The following is a 25,567-nucleotide window of genomic DNA, read 5'->3' on the forward strand; positions in this document are numbered from 1 at the left end:
CTGGAGGTAAAACCAATGCTTAGCAGGCTATTAAGATTAAATTAATTGAATCAAGTCTTTTTTTGGCCCACAAGATGTGCATTTCGTCCCAGAGGATGACACATGTAAGCATTAATTAAAACACAAATTTCCGAAGTGGTCCTCGATGGTGCTCCTTGTTGGTTTAAAATGGTGTTGGGATTTACGCTGAGACCTCAGAGAACGTGTGTTTGTCTGTGTACCTTCTGAGGCAGGTATTCCCAGGTGCAGTAGGAGTTCCGGATCATCTCGTTAGCAAACACCTGTAGCTCCTCCTCATAGAACAACTCGTTAGGCACCTTCAGGATAGAGGGATGAGACCTGGAGAGGGAGGGAGACAATGAAAGGAAACACAGTTTCAATTAGGGATGCTAACGGTTAACAAAAAATATATTTTACTGGTCATGCTTATCGGTCTATAGGTTAATAGGTTAATTAGCATACTTTTGTGTTACTTAAATCGTTAAGTCGTCATGTATTATTTCTCACGCACACAGCATACAAAACCTAGTTCGAGGAGCGGAATAGCCCATCACCTGTCAGACAGCGTGACAGCAGCTCCTCAAACTGCTTGTACTGGAGTGAAACGTTCCATTGTAAACCCAGTCACTGCGCAACAAATAACAATTCTCAAAGCCTTCGCGTGATAAAAACTGTGACGGCCACGATTATTGAAAACAGAAGAAGTTATTTCTCAATCTCAACTCGTTATTAAAACTCGCTTCCCATTCGCCATTCGAGTGCATAGGCTATAACATTAGATTAGTTAGTCGAGAGAGTCTTACTTTTGCCTCGATTTGGCATTCTTGTCCAGATCATCAAGGCATTGGGAGTTCTTTATGATGGCCACATTAGCAGATAATTACCGTTTCATTTGGGGGGGGTAAATAAGCGAATATATTGAGAAGTCACCTTGTCCTAGAGAGATTTACATGGTTACCAAAACTGTCATGCCAGGGTAAGCCTAAACGAAACGCAGCCCTTGTTTTAAGTGTTTCTAAAATCCCCTATGGGAAAAATGAATGTTGGAAAAACTATTGGAACCATTTCCTTGTTTGACTGCTAGGTTTTATGGGTATTATGACTCATACTGTGGTACTCTATTGGTTTTCATATGAACTTTCTTTCATTGTCCAGAAGCCAAAAGGCACAATCCTACACATATCAGCAACCCATCCTACTTGTTGCTATTAGATATGTTTCTAAAGGAGATTTTCATCTCTGTCACATATGGCACCACTCGCATTAGGTGTGCTGTTTAGAATGGTGTTTTCCCCCAAGAATTCAATTTTGGCAAAATGTTTGAAAATGACGTTTTATTGCTATATTATTGCATGTTTCCATTAAGCTCTTTATGAAAAAATGTCAGTTTCTTGTATGCATACATAATATTTTCTGTTGGTCACGTCATTTTACTGTTTGGAAAAAAATGTAACCGTTTGTTGACCGGTTAATCAGGGTCGATTAGTCGGCAGCAAAATGGACCAAAATTTGCATCCCTAGTTCCAACGCTTGTCCTTTTCTCCCAAAGTGCTTGTGCTGGCCTCATTAAACCAGCCTGATCAGAAGAGCTTACATACCTGTAGTTTCTAAGTAGTTTGGTGACGTAGCAGTTGTTGAACACTCCATTCTCCTCCTCCTTCTGATACAGAGACACATCCTTCATCAGCCTCTCCAACAGAGACACACCTAAGAGATAGATAGGGAGAGAGCGAGTCCTCAGAATCATAGCAGCTTCTACAATCTGCTCTTCTATGTCAAAGGATTTTCAAGGAGTGGGGAGAGGAATAAGAGGACGAAGAATTTGGAGGAGGAAGTAGAGGAAGAAGGAGTGAAAAGAAGAGGAACTGACCCATGCCGTGTTTCAGAGCCAGAGGAGACCTGAGGATGGGTCCCAGCTGTTTAGGGTCTCCAGCTAGAACCACCTGACCCGTCTCTGGTTGGAGCAGCCCTACACACACACACACTTAAATTATTGGGCTTGTTTGACATTGCAGCCGACAGTGCAGGTGACTGCCTGATCTTCAAATCACCTTCCATCGTAAATAGATAATCATTATTATTTGTAGATCAGTCAGTCACAATTTACCCATGATGCAATAAGGCAATAGGGGGTGGGGTATTTGGCTAAGGGCTTATCTTAAGCACAACACAACGCCAAGTGCCTGGACACAGCCATTAGCCGTGGTATATTGGCCATATATCACATACCCCTGAGGTACCTTATTGCTATTATAAACTGGTTACCAACTTAATTACAGAAGTAAAAATAAATGTTTTGTAATACCTGTGTTATACGGTCTGATATACCACGGCTTTCAGCCAATCAGCATTAAGCCCCCTCCCCCCTCATCCATCCCTCTCTCACCAGCCAGTGATATGATGGTCTCCGTTTCAACGGCGTGTCCCGCCTCGTCAACAAACACGTGACTGAAATGACCTGGAGGAACACCACCTGTCACCAACCTGGAGAACACATACACGAGACAGACAGAGAGGACAAAAGTTAGCTTAGCATTAGTGTCTCGCTATGGGGATTCCCAGTACTCTATGGCAGTGGCCACCTACCGGTCGTTGACAATTGACTGGCATCTTCAAGGCACTCCTAGTCGATCAACACACCTTTCTGTAGAAAAGTCAACTATAAAGGCTTGCTGTCCTATTTTTGCTTTTTTAATTCATCTTGCGCTTTTGGCAGTAGGTGCACTTGATTCAGAAGCCATGCGTGCCGGGTAGGTAAAGTGTTCTCATGTAAACCATTTAATTTGCCTGAAGGGACAAATTCCGCCAACCGGGTGGACCTGGAGCTATGGCTAAATCAAGTGCGTCTACTGTGCTGGCCAGTCGGATAGCTCAAATCACTGTGCCTAGTACAACTTCCACGACCCCACAGCAAAATCTGATACGAGCCTACGTGAGATTTGATAATACAGCAGAGCTTCAGTGAGTTACTATTTGAAGTTTTTAATTCAGCAACTGTTTTTATTCAACAGTTACAAAACAGTAAATGCGCTTGTCCCTACTTCCCCTCGTGCTGCAGCTGCAATTCATTATTAGCTACAATGTAGCGATAGGCCTGCATTTGTATCATTAGCAGCTCGTTGTGTCTATTTTAATATCAAGGAATATTTCACTTTTTCTGGTCATAGGAACATGAATTTGTACGAGGCAGAAACATTTGCGGTGCCATCAGGTGGAAGACTGTGCCCCCCCCCCCTCTCTCTCTGGTCAGTCTCATGTGAGGAAAGGAGAGAGCAGGGACAGTGAGAGGGAGACAGTCTGCTGCTCTCTCCTTTCCTCTGCTGAAACTGACCATCAGATGCAGGTACCATCAGTCCAGTAAAATAAAAAAGCGAATTATTTCAATTTATACTCAGCTGTGCCTCGCAAGTGATGCAACAACTGATCTAGTTTGTCATCAAAGCTCGAGTTTTGAAATATAATATGGTCTGAGAAGAACAATATTGGCAGGCCAAGCATATAGCCAATATGCTGTGATAATGTATTAGGCTCATTCCTACAGAACTGTTTTTATTAGGTTAAATGTTGCATATGCTTACAGTTAAGTCATGTTTAAAAATCTAATCTGAACAGCAGATCTGGGCTTGCTTTCTGACTGCGAAAGTGATCTGGACTCAGAAAAGGTTGGTTACCACTGGTCTATGGGGAACTCAGGTGTTAGTGGCTAGTGCAGTGGTTCTTAACCTTGTTGGAGGTACTGAACCCCACCAGTTTCATATGCGCATTCACCGAACCTTTCTTAATTGGACAAATAAAATGATTTTTTCAAATTCAAAACAGGTATATATTTGACTGGTGCACAAAATGAACCGTGCATCAACATCACTGTGTTCAAAGAACAAAATCATCAAAATCTAAGTGCGTGGCAATTGCTTGCTTCAGTTCCGCGGGTACAGAAATGTCTCCGATTCCAGATACATCTTCGATCTTACTTACACAGTCGTCCAGCAGGGGAAAGTTTGCGAAGTTATCGTTCTCTGTTCGTCGTTTCCATAACGGTAGCCTTTTTTGAAAAGCCTTCAGGTTTTCCTCCGCTTCGATGATGTTGACTCCACCGCCCTGCATCTTTTGATTGAGATGATTGAGAGCTGCAAAGATATTGGCCATGTACGCTAAAATGAGAATGAACTCAGAATTTTTGAAGCAATCTGCATGACAATGTTGGTGCTCTTGCAAAAACAGGGCTAATTCCACACGCACGGCAAAAACACGATTCAGCACCTGTCCCCGGGATAACCACCGAACGTTAGAATGGTACAGAAGTACCTCGAATTCAGAGCCCATTTCTTTACACAGCTCACTGAAGATGCAATGCCGCAGAGCACTAGTTCGCACATAGTTCACGCATTCCACTACAATTTTTAATACTTCTGCCAGTTTTGGAGGCAAGGTTTTTGTTGCCAACGCATGCCTGTGCAGAATACAATGCGTAACCATGATGTGTGGTGCATCGGCTTTCACTAGCGCACCAAAACCAGACTTTCTTCCCAGCATGACTGGAGCTCCGTCCGAACAAACTGCAGAAACCATATCCCACGAAAGATTGTTGTCTTTGAAGAAGTCATCCACAAGTTTCTTCACATCGGCTGCCTTAGTTGTTGTTGTAAGAGGCTTACAAAATAAAAAAATTGTCCTTTATCACGTTGTCTTTCACATAGCGCACGAATACAGCAAGCTGGCTTAGATTGGAAACGTCTGTGGTCTCGTCGAGTTGAAGGCTGAATTTTGCCGGGCTTGAAATCAGATCTGCAACTACTTGAGCCAAGATGTCGTTGCTCATGTCCTCTATTCTGTCGCTGATGGTGTCATTTGAAAGAGGAATTTGGGATAACTTAACTTCAGCCCCTTTTCCCAGCATGATATTCGCCATCTTCAACACAGCTGGTTTTATGAGTGTTTCACCAATGGTGTGTGGTTTGCCCTGCTTTGCGATCAGGTAAGCAACTTCGTACGATGCTGTGAGGATCGGTTTGTTGATGGGTACAAAGCCGAGAACAGGCAGAGTAGCCTTTTCATCGAATCTGGCTCTCTTCACCTTGAATTCAGCGAGTGTTGTGTTCTTGTATTTTCCATCTCCATGCAGCTTAAGGAAGTGTTCTCTTAGTTTTGCCGGTGCTAGACTAGAATTGCTCAACTTGGCATTGCAAATCATGCAGTTAGGACACTGACTCCCATCACGTTCCGTTATACATGTGAATCCATATTGTACATATTCGTCCGACCACTTTATTTTTTTGCTCGACATAGTAAGTATGAAGGGATTAAAATATTAAGAAAGAAATCACAAGACGTACCATCACGACAGTCACAAGTCGACTACTGAGCGCACCAAATTCCCTGCAGCACAGATAGGCCAAGCGATGTAGCGCGATCACATGCAGCCAATGATGGCCAAGCGGAGCGTGTCATCACGAATCATATGAATCGGATGTGTGTCTTGACCGCCGCCGAACCCCTGAAACTGACTCACCGAACCCCTGGGGTTCGATCGAACCCAGGTTAAGAACCACTGGGCTAGTGTATATCCTTACTGTCCTGCATGGAGCAGAGTGGTGATTATGATCTTGCGTTACCCTAGTGTAGCATTTTCCTATGGTGATCTCCAGTGTTAGCGACTAGCGGCTATCCTTACCGTCCGGCAGTGATTAGGGTGGTGACCATGATGCTGTACTTCATCAGTTCCTCTTTACAGGGAAACACAAAGCAATCCTGACCCAGGTTACAGCAGTCCTGAAGAGAAACACACACACGAGAGAGGTGTTACACACACACACACAAAATACAAACCTCACACTGATGTACACACACTCACTCACACACACCCGTATATCATTGGGCACATCTTCAGGGTTACGGGATGCGGCGTACATCCGGAACAGCTTCCTGTGTTCCAGGTGTTCTAGAAGCTTCAGAGCCAGCAGGTCTGCCGCGCTATTGGACGGAGCGCACGCCAGGATGTGGGCGTGACTCTGTGTCTTCAGCACCTGTTTGATGGCTTCGACCACTGTCACAGTCTTACCTGGGGGGGGAACAAACACACACAGCGTTAGTAAGTAAGTCGGAACTGCTCATAAGGCATGAGACCATCTCCTGTTTCTGTAGCGCGAGGCAGCTTGATGTACAATTACACTCCCGGGACAGGAAGCAAGCCGCTGCAATAGTCTAGCTATCTCCTTAATCTATCCTTAATGCTGAGTGCCAAGCAGAGACGCATCGGGTCCCATTTTTACAGTCTTTGGTATGACTCGGCCGGGGATCAAACACCCAACCTTTCAATCTTAGGGCAGACACTAACCACAGGCAAAAATAAAATATACTGAACAAAAATATCAAATGCAACATGAAACCATTTCAAAGATTTTACTGAGTTAGTTCATTGAAGGAAATCAGTCAATTGAAATAAATTCCTTAGGTCCTAATCTATGGATTTCACATGACTGGGCAGGGGCATGTGTGGTCCTGGGAGCCATGGGTGGGCATAGGCCCACCAACTGGGGAACCAGGCCCAGCCAATCAGAATAAGTTTTTCCCCACAAAAGGGCTTTATTACAGAGAAATACTCCTCAACACCTCCCTGCCCACCTCCTCAGATGATCCTGCAGGTGAAGAAGCTGGATGTGGAGGCCCTGGGCTGGCGTGGTTACACGTGATCTGCGGTTGTGAGGCCAGTTGGAGGTACTGCCAAATTCTCTAAAATTACTTGTGGCTTATGGTAAAGAAATTAACATTCAATTATCTGACAACAGCTCTGGTGTACATTCCTGTAGTCAGCATGCCAATTGTATACTCCCTCAAAACTTGAGACATCTGTGGCTTTGTACTGTGTGACAAAACTGCATATTTTAAAGTGGCCTTTTATTGTCCTCAGCACAAGGTGCACCTGTATAATGATCACGTTGTTCAATCAGCTTCTTGATATGCTACACCTGTCAGGTGGACTGATTATCTTGGCAAAGGAGAAAAGCTCACTAACAGGGATGTAAACAAATTTATGCACAAAATCTGAGAGAAATACGCTTTTTGTGCATATGGAACATTTTTAGGATCTTTTATTTCAGCTCATGAAACATGGTACAAACTATGTGTTGCGTTTATATTTTTGTTCAGTATTAAAGATGGTGATGCTGAGGAGGGCGCACGTTTTGCCGGTTCCTGCTCGACGTAGCTTTTTTTTATGGCTATTTTTGCATGAATTATTACTTTACCCCAACCAAAAGGCCTGGATGAATGGCGATATCTGTACAATGCTGAGAGCCTGTACTGCAGCATTGAATGTCAGTAGAATGAACACTGATGAGATGGCATGCGACGCGCACAAGGCAAGCAGGTACGAGCTCTGCAAATCCATTGATGATGCAAAAAGACAATACAGACTTAAACTTGAATTGATTTCCGACAACGCAGACTCGCGTCGCGTGTGGCAAGGACTACAGACTACAAAGAAAAATCCAGCTAAGGCGGTATGCATTGAAGCCTCCCTCCCACACGAGCTTAACACATTCTATGCTCGCTTCGAGGCAGACAACACAGAGCCATCCATGAAGACTCTCGCTGCTCTGGACGACCAGGTGCTTTCGGTCTCTGAGGCTGACGCGAGGAAAACTATTAGACAGTGAATCCTCACAAAGCAGCCGGCCCAGATGGCATCTCTGGTCGTATCACCAGAGTGTGTGCTGACCAGCTGGAGGGCGTCCACAGAACATGCCATTTCCGTCGCTATTCACACATCTATCTGGACCAGAGGAACATCTTTGTGACAATGCTGTTCATTGAATACAGTTCAGCATTCAACACTATTGTTCCCCCCCAAGCTTGACACCAAGCTCAGAGTCCTGGGTCTGGACACCAATTTCTGCAACTGGATCCTGGACTTCCTGACGGACAGAACACAGGCTGTGAGGATTGGCAACAACACCTCCTCCACACTGACTCTGAACCCAGGGGCCCTGCCCATGGGTGTGCCCTCAGTCCTCTACTGTACTCCCTGTTCACCCACGACTGAGTGGCTTTGCACGACACCGACTCTATCATCAAGTTTGCTGACGACACCACGGTTGTAGGCCTGATATCCAAAAACAACGACGAGTCAGCCTATAGGAGGTGGTAAGTGAACTGCCATGGTGATGTCATGACAACAACCTCTCCCTCTATGTCAGCAAAACAAAGGAATTGATTGTTGACTTCAGGAAGCAGAGGGAACATTCCCCGATCCACATCAATTGGACTGCAGTAGAGAGAGTCACATGTTTTAAGTTCAGAGGTCTTGTCATGGACAACACCACCACTGTTGTCAAGAGGGCGCAACAGTGTCTCTAATTCCTAAGGAGGCAGACCGGTTGCATCATGGCCTGGTACAAGAATTGCTCCATCCACAAGGCCCTCCAGCGGGTGGTGAAGACGGCCCAGTACATCACTGGGACCGTGCTCCCACCCATCCAGGACATCTATGCAAGACGTTGCTTGAGGAAGGCACGCAGCATCATCGACCCCACACACACACCCAGCCACGAGCTGCTCTCTTCCTTACCATCAGCAGCCATCAGACTGCTGAACACTTGAACTGGACTGACCACCTGTTCGGATTCTCCACACCTTAGCACACATGCACACACATATATACATTCATTCTACACACACACACACACACCACAACCAGACTCTTATTATACTGCTCTATTTATATACTTGCCCACCATCCTCCCCTTCCCCAATATACATGTAAATATTGGACAATAAATCATGCCTTCCCGTGTTATCCTTATGCTAAAATGTATTATTCTATTCTACAGACTTTATGTTCATATTATTATATTTTATTATTTCTAATTCTTTTGCATTTTCTAGAAGGAACCTGCAAGTAATCATTTTGTTGTACGATGTATATACAGTACCATGTGTATCTTGAACATATGACTAATACAACTTCAACGGTGTTGGTTAACACAGTGTTAACACACACACACACACACACACACACACACACACACACACACACAGACACAGTGCCTTCGGAAAGTATTCAGACCCCTCGACTTTCACATTTTGTTACGTTACAGCCTTATTCTAAAATTGATTAAATAGTTTTTTCCTCATCAATCTACACACAGTTTACAATTGGCTCATTCATCCCCCTCTCCCCTGTAACTATTCCCCAGGTCGTTGCTGTAAATGAGAATGTGTTCTCAGTCAACTTACCTGGTAAAATAACGGATAAATAAAATACATTTAAAAAACACAATACCCCATAATGTCAAGGCAAAAACAGGTTTTTCTAAATTGCTAATGTATTAAAAAGAAAAAAACTGAAATATCACATTTACAGAAGTATTCAGAACCTTTACTACTTTGTTGACTCATCTTTGGCAGTGATTACAGCCTTGAGTCTGCTTGGCTATGACGCTACAAGTTTTACACACCCATATTTGGAGTTTCTCCCATTCTTCTCTGCAGAGCCTCTCAATCTCAGTCAGGTTGGATGGGGAGCATTGCGGTACAGGTATTGTCAGCTCTCTCCAGAGATGTTCGATCATGCTCAAGTCCGGGCTCTGGCCGAGCCACTCAAGGATATTCAGAGACAAGTCCCGAAGCCACTCATGCATTGTATTGGCTGTGTGCTTAGGGTTGTTGTCCTTTTTGGAAGGTGAACGTTCACCCCAGTCTAATACCCTGAGCGCTCTGGAGCAGGTTTTTGTCAAGGATCTCTCTGTACTTTGCCACGATCCTGACTAGCCATCAAGTCCCTGCCGCTGAAAAAAATCCCCACAGCATGATGCTGCCACCACCATGCTTCACCATAGGGATGGTGCCAGGTTTCATCCAGATGTGACATTTGGCATTCAGGCCAAAGAGTTCAATCTTGGTTTCATCAGACAAGAGAATCTTGTTTCTCATGGTCAGAGTATTTAGGTGCCTTTTGGCAAACTCCAAGTGGGCTGTCATGTGTCTTTTACTGAGGAGTGGCTTCCGTCTGGTCACTCTACCATAAAGGCCTGAATGGTGGAGTGCTGCAGAGATGGTTGTCTTTCTGTAAGGTTCTCCCATCTCCACACAGGAACTCTAGAGCTCTGTTAGCATCACCTCCCTGGCCAAAGCCCTTCTCCTCGGTTGCTCAGTTTGGCCAGGGGGCCAGGTCTAGGAGACTTGGTGGTTCCAAAATTCTTCCATTTAAGAATGATGGAGGCCACTGTGTTCTTGGGGAATTTTTTTGGTACCCTTCCCCAGTTCTGTGCCTCAACATAATCCTGTCTCTGAGCTCTACGGACAATTCCTTCAACCTCATGGCTTGGTTTTTGCTCTGACATGCACTGTCAACTGTGGGACCTTATATAGACGGGTGTGTGCCTTTCCAAATCATGTCCAATCAATTAAATGTACCACAGGTGGACTCCAACCAAGTTGTAGAAACATCTCAAGGATGATCAATGGAAACAGGATACACCTGAGCTAAATCATAGCAAAGGGTCTGAATACTCATGTAAATAAGGTATTTTTGTTTTTTAGAAATCTGCAAAAAAATTCTGTTTTCTCTTTGTCATTATGGGGTATTGTGTGTAGATTGCTGAGGACGTATTTAATCCATTTTAGTATAAGGCTGTAACATCAAATGTAGAAAAAGTCAGGGGGTCTGAATACTTTCCGAAGGCACTGTATATTAACTTAGCACACAAACACACGTGTTTTACCTGTCCCAGGTGGCCCAAACACCAGGTAAGGAGCCGGTCGGGAGGATCCAGCTACAATGTTCTGGACTGCTGTGTACTGTTCTGGGTTCTGCTCTAGAGCCCTGTCATACAACCTAGGGAGAGGGGGAAGGGGGGTTAGGGTTAGTGTGTAAGGCTCAGTGTTCAAAGGTCAAAAAGGAAGTGTGGGTCGGGCAGATGGGTGGTGTGAGCTCACAAGAGAGGTTGTTTTTTGGGTGGTTGGATAGTTGGGTCTCCAGAAGGGAACAATACGTTCCCCAGGTTGTGTCTGTCAGCCAGCTCTGTTGCTCTCTGCTGAAGCCTAGTGGTGAGACGGTTCACCGTGAACTCCACATCAAACTTCAGACCATCCACGAAGGAGGACAAAAACCTGGAGGGAGGTGGGGGGGATAGAGAGACAGAGACTACATTACGATTCTCGACCCTTCTCCCCCGAAGTGTACTTGCCAGGCTATTCAGACTCCTTAATCCGTTCAAACACAACACCACACCCACGGGCGTTTGTTTTAGACCCCTCCCTGAACGTAAACACATTTGGGCTGTCTGATTGGTTCCAGAAACCGATGGGTTGGGCCAGTGCCAGAACACATGTGGGTAAAGCTGCATTTTCCTAGTATGCAATTGGCTTTGATACTGTGATTGGTTAGAGACGATCCAATCGCTGATGACTTTGTTTTCACCACAATCGACGTCACAAAACAACTTCCAATGGATGGCAGATTCAGACTCAATTCTGTAACAAACGTTTGAGCAATTCCTTTTAGTGTGAGAGGTCAGCGTAACAGTGTACACTTGTCCACTCCACCTCATGGGTTTAAAATAAATTAACTGGTATAAGGAATAAGGTTGAAACTCTCTCCAGCCATGCTTTCACTAATCCAATGCTTGAGGGGGAGTGTACGAGTGCACACTTTTGAAGACAGTCGAGAATCGGAATGTAACCAGAGAACCATGGTAACCATGAAGAGAGCGAGCTATTGACTTATAAGATCCCTTCAGGAAGCAGCCTCCTCCAATCATGTCCTTACCTGCTGTTGAATCCCAGTTTGACGGAGTCCAGCTCCACACGGTGGACGTAACCACGGTATTTGACCACGCCCCCCTTATTAGAGTCACCTGACCTTGTCACCAGGATGGCGTCGCCCCGCAGGACAGACGGACGGCTCTCGGACACACCTGGTACCTGCAAGAGCACACAACATACTGGGCTGGAGATAAACCCTGCACCATCTAGTAGAGGATGAACTACGTTCCTAGTGTGTGTGTGTGTGTGTGTGTGTGTGTCCGGACCTGCAGCACCGTTAGTGTCTTGTTGGTCTCGTCTCTGACCGTGTGTGTGTGTACATCTGTGTTTGTGTGTACCTCTAGCACCAGTAGTTTCTTGTTGGTCTTGTCTCGGACCATGGGAGTATTGGGCTTGTTGTATCTCTTAATGTCCACCTCCATCTGTAGCTCCTCTAGATACAGCAGCAGCTGGAACCGTTTAGAGTAATTCTCTCTACTCAGACCTGACTCTAGGATAGACCTGGGGGAAGAGGGGGAGGGAGAGAGAAAGAAAGAGACCTTCACAGCACCCATATTGTACACTGGCAGAGTGGTCTAGGATTACAGAGGAGGAAGAGGAGGCACTCACTGGGCATCCAGTGAAAGAGTAGAGGAGGAGGCGTGTCCTTTGAGGAACTTGATCAGATCTCTGACATATCCTGGAACCTTGTAGTCGTAGAGACGCTCCACGGCTGCCAGGTTGTTGGCTGAGAGACTGACGGGGAGAGAGAAGGAGGGGCGGAGAGGAGGAGAGTGGTAGAACAGGGTGAACCATGGAGAGAGACAGGGTTAGTTTTTTTGTAGCAGAGAGAACAGTCAATTACTCATAACTGGTGTTGATCGCTGAGCTGTAGTCAATGAATAGCATTCTCATAGGTGTTCCTTTTGTCCAGGAGCGAAAGGGCAGTGTGGAGTGCAATTGCGTCATCTGTGGATTTGTTGGGGTGGTATGCGAATTTGAGTGGGTCCAGGGTATCCGGGATGATGGTGTTGATGTGAGCCATGACCAGCCTTTCATAGCACTTCATGGCTACCAACTTGAGTGCTACGGGACGGTAGTCATTTAGGCAGGTTACCTTTGCGTTCTTGGGCACAGGGACTATGGTGGTCTGCTTGAAACATGTAGGTATTACAGACTCAGTCAGGGACAGGTTGAAAATGTCAGTGAAGACACTTGCCAGTTGGTCCACTCATGCTCTGAGTACACATCCTGGTAATCCATCTGGCCCTGTGGCCTCGTGAATGTTGACCTGTTTAATGTGTGTGTTACCAGGTGTGTGTGTGTGACCTACCTCTCAGGTGGTTCCCCGTCCTCTACAGTGTAAGGCAGATAATCCGTAGCGCTGATGATAGCTCTAGGTCTGTAGGGCGCAGTTGGGGCCAGCTCCCTGGCCAGCCCTGTCACATACTGGGCCTCGATGAACCGCAGCAGGTGGAAGGCAGGAGAGGAGGAGGAGGAGGAGGAGGAGGAGGAGATGGAGGTTTTAAACTCAAAGACCAGAGTGGCTGGATAGAAACCCAGGAGGCTGGACTTGAACTGGAGCTGCACTTCATACTGGTCACCTGGGGAGGAGAGAGAGGGAGGGGGAGACGAGAGGGAGGGGGTTTAGTAACATATTATAGAAAGAGAGCGTGTGTGTGTGTGCACCAGCATGCGTCAGGTTCCCTGGGCCTTTCTTTTGGCCCAGACCTTTTGATGTCTGTAGATCGGTAAGGTGTTAGCAATATGGTGGAAACTTCACCACTTACATCTGTCCAGACCCTACAGAACTGTAAACATTGAAGGGTTGGGACCAAAATGAAGGCTGAGGGAGCGATTTGGGCTGTGCAACTCTTGCCTGGGCGGAGCTGTAGTAGGTCGTTGCGGGTGACTGCGGGTCTTGTTTGGTGCTAGCTGTAGAGGGTTGTTGCGGGAGACTTTGCGTGTGTGCGTGCCTATATACAGTGTATATTATATACTGTAGTTAGTATATATTTAATATATACCACAGGAAGACTTAGGAGCCCACTCTCAATGAGGGTAGATAGCCTGCTGCTGCCAGCCTGCTAATGCCACTCTGCTAATCATCAGATGGAGGAAGGATGCCCACATGGGTAGTTGGTTAAGTAACTGATTCATTAACATATTTAAATGAACTGCATAATGAATAAATGTGACTTGCCTTTTGTGTGACAAGGGCTGGCCCCAAGCCCGTAAGGGGCCCAAGAGGCAAAACAAATACAAATGTCACAGGAGCCCACTCGCAATGTTCAAAATACACCAGAGAACACAGAGTATCAATAATACAAAAAAAGTATTGTGGAATAGGTTTTATCACAAGCACATTCAGGTATCTGACAAAATTAAGGAAACAAGGTGTTGTGCCACCACGAGCTACCAGAAGCTATCAGAGCAGGTTCAATGCACCATGGCATAGTTTAGGTCCACCTGTAGAATCTATGCCAGGAAAATGCAACCCACATCGTGACATACTCTTTATATTCCTTGTTTACTCAAGTATTTCCTTTACTTGGGCAGTTAACAGAATGCCTACAGTCTGGAAGGCAGCATGTGCGCCAAATCAAGTCAAATCAAATCTTATTAGTCACATGCGCCGAATACAATACCTACAGTGAAATGCTCACTATGCAAATAGTCTGGGTAGCAATTTGACTAGATGTTCAGGAGTCTTATGGATTGGGGGTAGAAGCTGTTTAGAAGCCTCTTGGACCTAGTAGACTTGGCGTTCTGGTACCACTTGCCGTGCGGGATCTTATTAGTCACATGCGCCGAATACAATACCTACAGTGAAATGCTCACTATGCAAATAGTCTGGGTAGCAATTTGACTAGATGTTCAGGAGTCTTATGGATTGGGGGTAGAAGCTGTTTAGAAGCCTCTTGGACCTAGTAGACTTGACGTTCTGGTACCGCTTGCCGTGCGGTAGCAGAGAGAACAGTCTATGACTAGGGTGGCTGGAGTCTGACAATTTTTAGGGCCGTCCTCTGATACCGCCTGGTATAGAAGTCCTGGATGGCAGGAAGCTTGGGCCCAGTGATGTACTGGGCCGTTCGCACTACCCTCTGTAGTGCCTTGCAGTCGGAGGCTGAGCAGTTGCCACACCAGGCAGTGATGCAACCAGTCAGGATGCTCTCAATGATACAGCTGTAGAACCTTTTGAGGATCTGAGGACCCATGCCAAATATTTTCAGTCTCCTGAGGGGGAATAGGTTTTGCCGTGCTCTCTTCATAACTGTCTTAGTGTGCATGGACCATGTTAGTTTGTTGGTGAAGTGGACGCCAAGGAACTTGAAGCTCTCAACCTGCTTCAATACAGCCCCGTCGATGAGAATGGGGGCATGCTCGGTCCTCTTTTTCCTGTAGTCCACAATCATCTACCTTTGTCTTGATCACATTGAGGGAGAGGTTTTTGTAATGGCCTCCTCCCTATAGGCTGTCTCGTCGTTGTCGGTGATCATCTGCAAACTTATTGATGGTGTTGGAGTCGTGCCTGGCCGTGCAGTCATGAGTGAAAAGGGAGTACAGGAGGGGACTGAGCACGCACCCCTGAAGGACCATGTGTTGAGGATCAGCGTGGCAGATGTGTTGTTACCTGCCCTTACCACCTAGGGGCGGCCTGTCAGGAAGTCCAGGATCCAGTTGCAGAGGGAGGTGTTTAGTCCCAGGGTCCTTAGCTTATTGATGAGCTTTGAGGGCACTATGGTGTTGAACGCTGAGCTGTAGTCAATGAATAGCATTCTCACATAGGTGTTCCTTTTGTCCAGATGGGAAAGGGCAGTGTGGAGTGCACAAGAGACCACATCATCTGTGGATCTGATGGGGCGGTATGCAAATCGGAGTAGGTTTAGGGTTTCTGGGATGATGGTGTTGATGTGAGCCATGACCAGCCTTTCAAAGCACTTCATGGCTACAGACTTGAGTACTACATGTCGGTAGTCATTTAGCCAGGTTACCTTAGTGTTCTTGGGCACAGGCACTGTGGTGGTCTGCTTAAAACATGTTGGTACCACAGATTCGGACAGGGAGAGGTTGAAAATGTCAGTCAAGACACTTGCTAGTTAGTCAGCGCATTCTCGCAGTACACGTCCTGGTAATCCATCTGGCCCTGTGGCCTTGTGAATGCTGACCAAATATAGGCTACAGCTTGTTGCGTTGTGGCCATAGATATATAATCCATAGAAGGGTTTTGTAACCTCTTACCCTGGCAATTTGACTGTTAAACTCATGGGTGCATTAGCAATGGATGCCAGTCCTGATTTTAATCTGAACTGCCATCTATGGATTATATTTCTATGGTTGGTTGCAGCTGTCGGTTTGCCTTTTGCAGATTTCAAAATACAATTTTGGGGAAAACAGTTTGGAAAGCAAATGGCTACTGCTGAAAAGAGAAGACAAATCTGTCTGTAGGACCAATTAGCATCTAACGGCAGCACTCGTTTCAAAGTAGCTCATCTTGAGCTAGGCTATTGCCAAGAGAAGCACGTCGGCCATGACCAAATGGCGAAGGTGAAGCCTTTGGTGAGTAAAAGTGTGACACTGGAAATTGTATTTGCTAGTCTACTGTAGCTTATGACCTAGACACTATATATATTGCCTCCTAATATTGTACAATCTGTGTTTCGCTTCATTGGCCTGGGCTATTGTTTGTTTGAATTCAAGACTGAAATGTCTTAATCCAGCCCTGCCTGTGTGTGTGTGTGTGTGTGTGTGTCTTGCCTGGTCCCAGCTGCAGTGGGTTGTTGCGGGTGACTTTCTGCTTGTCCTGTAGGTTGAAGCAGGTCATCCGGTGCAGAGCAGAGTAGTAGGTGAAGAAGAGAGGACTGGGGGAGGAGTTCTCCAGGAACAGACGAACTACGTACACCTGGGGGGAGAGAAGGAGAGTTTGTTAGTTTCTCCTGTAAAGTCATTGAAAGAAAACGGCTACTAATTGTATCTCGGATCTGGTCTTAGAGTAAAAATAGACTTACAGATGTGCGACGACTAACTACCGTCTCTTATATGTGAATTAGAGTTCAGAGCAGTTGGACCTCGTGTCGGGAGCCTTTTGTACCCAGTCTCCCCGATCTTGCCGCCCGACCTGCTATCACTTTAGACTTGCATGCGCCGCGTCTGACCATTAATCGCACCTGTATAAATTGCACGTCGGCTTTGTGGGGAAAGTCTCTGGTGTTGGGTGCTGCGCGTTCCCCTGTGTCCCCAATTTAAATGATGCTAGGGAAATGCTGTTTTCATAACAAGTGGGAAACTCGTAAAATACTACTTGTAAACTGGGAGAAACGAGTTCTGTGCGCTCACGTGCTTTGAACTCGTCGAGAGTGGCGATTGGCTGATATGGCAAACAAGCTGCATCAACCATAAACTAAAAGTACAGCTATTATGTTGGCAAACTAATTAGTGTTCTAAAACAATATGAATAAATTATAAATAATGTTTTGTTGTTGCATTTAACTGCCAAAAATGCTGTTATCAAGGTAATTTCCTTAGTATGTGACTTCAGAGTTCAGCATGTGGGAAGAGTTCAGAGATGATAGACGAGTTTCCCATTAGTAATTACCAGTTGGAGGGGTATTTAAGTGGATTTTTCCCAGTCGTATGCTGGTATTAACAAATTTACAAGATGTTATGAAAGTAGCATTAGGGTCAGAGTTAGAGTCAGGGTTAAAGGTCAAGGTCTGGTCTTACCTCGGTCTCACTCTCCAGACTGAACTTGATCAGACCGTCTACAACAGGGTGGTCAGAAGTGATGCGTACACCGCCACGGTCAGAGATCAACTCCGCTCTGAGGAGTTAGGAGTTAGGTTAGTCACATTACAGAGGCCCAATCCCAAATGGACCCCTAGACCCTATGCACATGCCGAGATCTGAGAGGATTTGAAAGGTGTGAGCAATATGATAATAGCTTCACTTGCTTACTGAAAGGCTAGGTGGATGCTTAACCATATTGCATATACTCATCACATCCTGTCAGTCCATAGGGCATTTGGGATTGGGCCACCAAGGATCGATAAGGACCTGATGAATGAAGAATAAAGGTAAAGACAAACAGCTCCATGTCTGGACCAATCACCTGTCAGACTTGAACTTCCTGAGGATGTTATTGGCCAGTCTCCAGTCTCTCCTGGGGGTGTGTGATGTCTGGGCTGGGTCAGATGAGGGCGACACACACACCCCGCTCACACATGCCCCATTCTTCTGCCCCACTCCATTCACCTTGCCTCCATTCTGAACAGGACAAGAGCTAGATGCCCCCTGCTGCTTCTGGCCACGCCCCTTTCCCCGGGGTCCTTGCCACTGGTCCTGACAGAAATCCCTCACCTGCAGACCAACACACACACAGGGGTCAAATTCAACCCTCTGTCTCTTTAGTCTAGTGCCATGTCTATATCTGCTATCAGAGCAGAGTCATTTGGAAAACACATTTCGGTCTTCTTTTTTTGGGGGGGGGTTTGGCTTTGACAATGTTGACTTTGTAACATACGGAAACACACGCCAGAATGCGGTTGGTATCGATTGCTAGATTGCAACTGGTTGTAAAAGCTGAGCTGGAGAGGGTGTGGGCCGATCATGAACCAGGACTTTGGACACATGCACGCACAACTGGCGAGCTGTTTTAGGAACACAACAGTAACCCACTACCTACACCCTGCCCAAAGCTACCAGGCTAGGGCCATATGATAATATAAGTCTGTACCAGGCTAGTGTTGTAGGCCTACCTTTGGTTTGAAGTGCACCACTCCCGAGTAGACTTTGGCATTATTGGACAGCTTGAGAGCATACAGCATTGAACTGAAGTTAGGGTCTCTCACTCCATCCCTAAAAGAGAGACAGGTTCAAATGCAGAAGTCTTCATCAACACCTCCCATCCATTCAGACAAGTCACCAATTCTGTGCCTTTTGAGAAGTGTTGAGTTCAACTCGTTTTAACATTCCTTCGTGAAGAGCACATTTAACTTCATGAAAAAAAACGTGTTTCAAATGTTCTCTCCTAATGTGGGCTTCTGACTCCTCTCCTACGTTTAAAATGTGGATTGACCAGATTGTTGACTTTCTTCCTCTTGAAAAGCTCAATTGTGACCTCCGCAAGAGACAATCCAAGTTAGTTAGACTCGGTCTCCACTACTCAACTATATTTCAAACTGGACAGAGTGAATCTGGTGATTAAGGAAATATGTCTATATACACACACACACACACACACACACACACGTGGAAAGTGCTGTAAAACTAATTATGTTCTCGTTACCTCAGCTAAAGCTGGCAATATCTAACATGATCACTGATAGTGCTACTGCAATGTTGACTGAAAAACAAGAAAACTTGGAATAAAAAAAAAAACATGTTTTCACATCTCAAGAGGTAAAAAAATAAATAATACTATAGTAAGTGCCTATAATTAAGTGATAATGCCCTAGAAGCCGGTGTTTGGAGGATATATTGGCATGGGTGTTAGGCCCGAGACGAAGCCTCCCGACACCTTCATTAGGCTACAATGGGACAGCTGGAGGTCAAATCTGAATATTGAAACAAATGTCAAAGAGACAGACAGCAAGGTTTATACAAATCTCCGCTGTTGAAAATGAAATGTTAGGTCTAAAAGAAATATGAGATAATGTCTAGATGCTTTTTATAGTGGAGATCAAGTTTATAAAGTGCCTGGCTGGGCTGATGAGACAGCAGATTGCGCAGTCAGATGGAATAGAGCAAATAGGCATTTTAACATCATAAATTTATCCCGTGGTAACTTATGGAATAGACACCGGCTTGAAGCTATTGGTGTACAACCGGGAGTGGCAATTGAATACAAGCTTCACCCATAGGTAACCACAAAACACCAGCATATGGACAAATGATGTAAAAGCAGATGAGCTGGTTCTAGTCTAGGATTTGGTTATTTTGAAAAAAAATATATATATTTTTAAGGAATTTTCACCATATTAATACGAGAGTTCAGTTCGTGTAACAGGTTTGAACTTAAAAATGAGGGACAGATGTAAACTTAGCAATAACATAAAAACGCAACAATTTCAAAGATTTTACTATGTTACAGTTCATAAGGAAATCAGTCAATTTAAATTAATGAATTAGGCCCTAATCTATGGATTTCACATGACTGAGCTTTGGTGCAGAAGAATGGTAGGAATAGTAAGCAGAGTGAGTTGAAGACAGGAGGAGAAATGGAAGTGAATGAAGGCGAAGTATCAGAGGTGGTAGGTGTGGTGAAGTTCTCGGAGCCCGAGGCTTGCAACATGGTCAGGATAAAGATGAGTCTGACAGTAGGAGTAAGGTTTTTGGAAAAAGTGGACTCAGGGTGTGTGAAAACAGAGTTGAGTGCTGTGGAGTCGGTGAGGGTAACCAGAAGTGGTCTTGTGATAATTGTTTGTGTTTCTGCTGGTCAGAGGGAGTAGGCGCTCCATGTTAAACGAATGGGGGCAAGAGATGTGAATTGTTTTGCTCTCAAGAAAATGGGCGTCATTGAAAGGAGTGATTACTGGGGTAGTGGTAAATGTGAAAGCTGACCAACTGAAGGGGAAGATTCCCGGTGTTTGTGATGCTCGTCGCTTGGTGCGACGCAGACATTGTCTGTTCTTTTGAGTTTTGATGTTGAATATTTGCCCGACAAAGTGATGTTAGGATATATAAATAATCCTGTATGAGCTTTTGTGCCGAATACATTATGTTATTATAGGCGTCAAGCTTATGGGCATGTGGCAGCAGTGTGTAGGAGAGAGGTTCCTAGGTGTGAGAAGTGTGCAGAAGGGCATGAGATAAAGGAATGTGTAGCATTAGGGAAAGTAGTGATACAGTGGCTTGCGAAAGTATTCACCCCCTTGGCATTTTTCCTATTTTGTTGCCTTTACAACCTGGAATTGAAATATATTTTTGGGGGGATTTGTATATTTTGATTACATAACATGCCTACAACTTTGAAGATACAAAATATTTTTTATTGTGAAACAAACAAGAAACAAGACAAAAAAGCTGAAAACTTGAGCGTGCATATCTATTCACCCTCCCAAAGTCAATACTTTGTAGAGCCACCTTTTGGAGCAATTACAGCAGCAAATCTCTTGGGGTGTTCTTATCAGCTTGGCACATCTAGCCACTGAGATTTCAAGGCAAAACTGCTCCAGTTCCTTCAAGTTGGATGGGTTACGCTGGTGTACAGCAATCTTTAAGTCATACCACAGATTTTTAATTGGATTGAGGTCTGGGCTTTGACTTGGCCATTCCAAGACATTTAAATGTTTCCCCCTTAAACCACTCGAGTGTTGCTTTAGCAGTATGCTTAGGGTCATTGTCCTGCTGGAAGGTGAACCTCCGTCCCAGGCTCAAATCCCTGGAAGACTGAAACAGGTATCCCTCAAGAATTTCCCTGTATTTAGCGCCATCCATCATTCCTTCAATTCTGACCAGTTTCCCAGTCCCTGCCAATGAAAAAAATCCCCACAGCATGATGCCGCCACCACCATGCTTCACTGTGGATGGTGTTCTCAGGGTGATGAGAGGTGTTGGGTTTGCGCCAGACATAGCGTTTTCCTTGATGGCCAAAAAAATCAATTTTAGTCTCATCTGACCAGAGTACCTTCTTCCATATGTTTGGGGAGTCTCCCACATCCCTTTAAGCGAACATCAAATGTGTTAGCTTGTTTTTTTCTTTAAGCAATGGCTTTTTTTCTGGCCACTCTTCCGTAAAGCCCAGCTCTGTGGAGTGTACGGTTTAGAGTGGTTCTATGGACAGATACTCCAATCTCCGCTGTGAAGCTTTGCAGCTCCTTCTGGGTTATCTTTGGTCTCTTTGTTGCCTCTCTGATTAATGCCCTCCTTGCCTGGTCTGTGAGTTTTGGTAGGTGGCCCTCTCTTGACAGGTTTGTTGTGGTGCCATATTCTTTCCATTTTTTAATAATGGATTTAAATGGTGCTCCGTGGGATGTTCAAAGTTTCTGATATTTTTTTTTATAACCCAACCTGATCTGTACTTCTCCAGAACTTTGTCCCTGACCTGTTTGGAGAGCTCCTTGGTCTTAGTGGTGTTGCGGACTCAGGGACCTTTCAGAACAGGTGTATATATACTAAGATCATGTGGCACTTAGATTGCACACAGGTGGACTTTATTTAACTAATTTTGTGACTTCTGAAGGTAATTTGTTGCACCAGATCTTATTTAGGGGCTTCATAGCAAAGGGGATGAATACATATGCATGTACCACTTTTCCATTTTTCCCCCCCAAACAAGTCATCGTTTTGATTTCACATCACCAATTTGGACTATTTTGTGTATGTCCACTTCATGAAATCCAAATAAAAATCTATGTATATCTCAATTTATATTACATGCAACAAAATAGGAAAAATACCAAGGGGGTGAATACTTTTGCAAGGCCCTGTATGTGTTAACTGTAGGGGTGCCCATGTGGCTGGGGATCAGAAATGTCCCGTGCCAGAGAGGCAGGTTGATGTTCCCAAGATTAGAGTGGTGCAGAAGTTGTCATATGCTGAGGCAGTGAAGAAAGTAGAGGAAGATGGGTCAAGGGGGAGGGATCCTGAGATGGGTGGTGTGAGTAGTAGATCTGTACCAGTACAGAAGGATAAACCAACAAGGTACATGTTTCAGTAATAACAGATTTTTTGGCACATAGCAATGGTTATCAACTCTACTGCATGGATGGAACGTAAGTCGCAGAAAATAGAGGTTGTGGTGGCATCTGCAGAGAGGTATTTGGGTGAGCGATATTTGATGTCAGAAGAGTTACAGTGTGTCAAGTGTGTCCCATCCTTTCAGGCTGTTGGCCTGACGTAGGACTAAATATATTTAAATTGTGGAGTATGGTATTTATTTATATATTTTCTGTGAGTGTAGTGGTAGATGGTAGGTAAACATCAGCTAAATCGAGTGCTGTGTATATTATGGAACGCCGTTTGGGTCTTTGCGTGTCAAAAAAGATACAGTTCAAACAACACAAGACTATTTGACGTGTCAAATAATCTTGTTGACCAAACTGGACTTAATAATTTAACACCTAAATATATTTTTTACGTAGTTATAACAATATCACTCGTATTTCATATGTCACAAGGACTCATCGATACATATCGACGCTGGTAAAGTTTTGCCCTTCCCCAAGCTCTCGACAGTGATGGTCATAAAAAAAGCAGGCAAGCTATTATAGACCCTAGACGGATGCAAACAATGGCCTTCCCCAAAAACATAGCACAACGACAATCTGTTTCAGTAGCTATAGTTAGCTAGCTAACTTAACTACCTAGCTAGGTATCACCATCATCTAAAATATCCCTAATTTATAAGACAGTTCTTATTTGATTAACGGTGGTTGGACCCATCTATGTGAAGCTAGCGACAATAAGGATTAGCAACAACTGTGGAATTTGCGGTTAGCCTTCAGAGTAAAAGTACATTATTGACAGATACAAATAGTGGAATTATGCCATAATTGAATAGATCATGCTACAACGAGGTTAGCATGTTATATAAAATCAACAAACGTCTATGTTATTTTGACAAAAATCTGTTGAAATCACACCCAATCGCAGAAAATACTTAGAATTGCATCGGGGGTCAAACTTATTTCACTGTACAGCCTTACCTATAAATTGTGGATCAATGACATGGGTATCAGTCTACTCAGTGATCACCAGAGAACCTTAGCATCGTAGCTCTGCGGGATTCTGAAAGCACTGTGAATTGAGCCACATGTATTGTACCAGTCAACCAACAATGTGTATTGAACACTACTCCAGAGGGAAAACAATGCAACGTGGATGTTTCGGAGTCTGAGAACTTTGGGAAAAAGTACTTGGGTACTGAGTAGACTAATACCCCATTTCAGTGATCCCCAATCGAACCCTATTCAACATTAACTAGTCTAAATATGGCATGATTCCACAAATTGTAACCTTCTGCGTCTCTTTCAACAAGGGACTTTTAATTTGAAGGCGAATCGCAAATTCCACTATTGTGGCTAACTTCACAACACATACCCCGGTCGGATCAGGCCCCACTAGCCAGACGAAGCTAGGTGGCTGCTTATAATGTTAGCTTTGGGAAACAGGGTTAAGTAGCTGGATAGCTCGTTTTTTTTCTTCGTGAACTGAAGTTCAATTCCAATAGGCGAACAACAACTGGCTACCTAGTGAATACTTACTCACAAGGATTCCTAAATCATTGCTAAGAATATTGAAAATGACTGCAGTTTCTACTGGTAATTGTTTTCAGGCTGGTTGCAATTTGGTGCTAGCAACCCCAGAAGTTGCTAATAACGTCAAAGATATTTGCCTTTAAAAAAAAACAATTTAATCCGGTTTGTTTGGTGGCGGTTGGCTTGCACGTGCAAATGCAACACACACAACAACCTATAATATAAGTGTGTTATTTGACGTGTCGAATATTGTATCTTTTTGACAAGCAAAAACCTAAACGGCGTTGTTGTTGGTTTGTCGAAATATAACGTCGTGCTTGGATCAGCTGCATTTTACTTCAGGTAACATGATTGTGTTATTTGTCTAGCTAATCTGCTAGCTAGCTATATATTTGTTCCACTCAGTGTCTGGAGGCCAAGCAATGGCTGTCTATGCCAAAAAGCTAACTTTGTGCAACAGGAAAAAAATCTGATTGTGACCTCTTGCATTACATCTCTAGCTAGCCAGTAATATAAGGTAACTACCTAGCTACCGTTAGGTCGCAACTTTTGACTAGCAAATTATACTAGCTCGCTAACTTGAATAACTAATTCTGAGAGACACAATAGCTACAGCCATGCATTGTGGGTAAGTTACCATAGCTGCTTGCCCAGTTAACCCTGTAATGGACCCTAGCTAGCTAGCGAACGTTAGCTAAATAACTAAGGAGAGGGCTAGCTAGCTACATTTTATAAGGCTTAACGTTAGATACTGTATCTAGCTAGCTAGCCTACCGAAATGCCAACCAATCATAAGCCTAATGTATGAAAGTGGCATGCATCTGTCTAGTATTATATTGATGAAGACTAATAACTTGGACGATTTGGCTTAGATAATTTATTAGGTGCTGCCTAGGCTAGCAATTCATCTCGAGTGTTTGGGGGTTATAATCAAATTGAAATGTCCCATCAACATTGTGCTGATAAACAAATGACTGGAGAAGAGTTGAATGTGTTGTCCTTTCCCCCCCCCAGACAATGATGCTTGATGACAGACATTTATCCTAGGGTGGACTACAGAGTCAGCTTGTGTTGTCAGGCCTGTCTATCCCTCTCTAGATGGACAATATGCTGGATAAAGATGTGGATGACTCCATAGAATGTAATACAACTTTATAATCCATTGGTGAGAATGGAAAATGTCTTCTCCCCTTCCCAACACAAACAAATACACAAGTTGAGTCAACAGCAGTGCAGAGCCCCAGGGTGGAGGGGTGCTGCACTGCAGGGTGTTGGGAAAACCAGAAGGCACATTTCTGTTCTAATGTACAATAAAGTATCTGATCCCGCCATGTCATTGTCACAAGGTCTCCTTGCACTTCTCTACACCCACAACACTGCTTCTATTGCACCAATGTACAAGTATTCCTTGTATTGTACTACACTGCCATTACTGAATGTATGGCTACTATTTAATTGTGCTAAAGTATCCTGTATGTTCAGAACAAACGTTAGGTTTTACTATGCCCACGTAAATATGACAAAGACTAATGTCGTTATTACATTGCCTACTTTGAGTATTGTGAATTACTTGTTTATTGTGAAAGATGAATTCACATATGTTTACTTTGCCAACCAACGAGAGAGCG

At 44.4% G+C, this 25,567-nt stretch overlaps 1 protein-coding gene across 1 annotated transcript in view; it reads right to left on the reverse strand.

Annotated features, from left to right (window-relative positions):
- Positions 1-25,567, reverse strand: part of LOC110490198 (putative helicase mov-10-B.1) — a 37,913-nt gene that overhangs the window by 10,930 nt on the left and 1,416 nt on the right. The window contains exons 2-17 of the mRNA XM_021563446.2: positions 18,498-18,597; positions 17,852-18,099; positions 17,467-17,563; positions 16,501-16,645; positions 13,076-13,346; positions 12,373-12,498; positions 12,102-12,264; positions 11,768-11,922; positions 10,936-11,109; positions 10,722-10,834; positions 5,862-6,058; positions 5,672-5,769; positions 2,387-2,484; positions 1,871-1,969; positions 1,599-1,707; positions 222-339 (exon numbers count right to left, since the gene is read on the reverse strand). Coding sequence (XP_021419121.2) covers positions 222-339; positions 1,599-1,707; positions 1,871-1,969; positions 2,387-2,484; positions 5,672-5,769; positions 5,862-6,058; positions 10,722-10,834; positions 10,936-11,109; positions 11,768-11,922; positions 12,102-12,264; positions 12,373-12,498; positions 13,076-13,346; positions 16,501-16,645; positions 17,467-17,563; positions 17,852-18,099; positions 18,498-18,597 — 2,311 coding nt within the window. The remainder of the gene's footprint in view (positions 1-221; positions 340-1,598; positions 1,708-1,870; positions 1,970-2,386; positions 2,485-5,671; positions 5,770-5,861; positions 6,059-10,721; positions 10,835-10,935; positions 11,110-11,767; positions 11,923-12,101; positions 12,265-12,372; positions 12,499-13,075; positions 13,347-16,500; positions 16,646-17,466; positions 17,564-17,851; positions 18,100-18,497; positions 18,598-25,567) is intronic.

Source organism: Oncorhynchus mykiss, chromosome 15 (assembly GCF_013265735.2).
Source record: "Oncorhynchus mykiss isolate Arlee chromosome 15, USDA_OmykA_1.1, whole genome shotgun sequence".
In the NCBI taxonomy this organism is placed as follows: domain Eukaryota; kingdom Metazoa; phylum Chordata; class Actinopteri; order Salmoniformes; family Salmonidae; genus Oncorhynchus; species Oncorhynchus mykiss.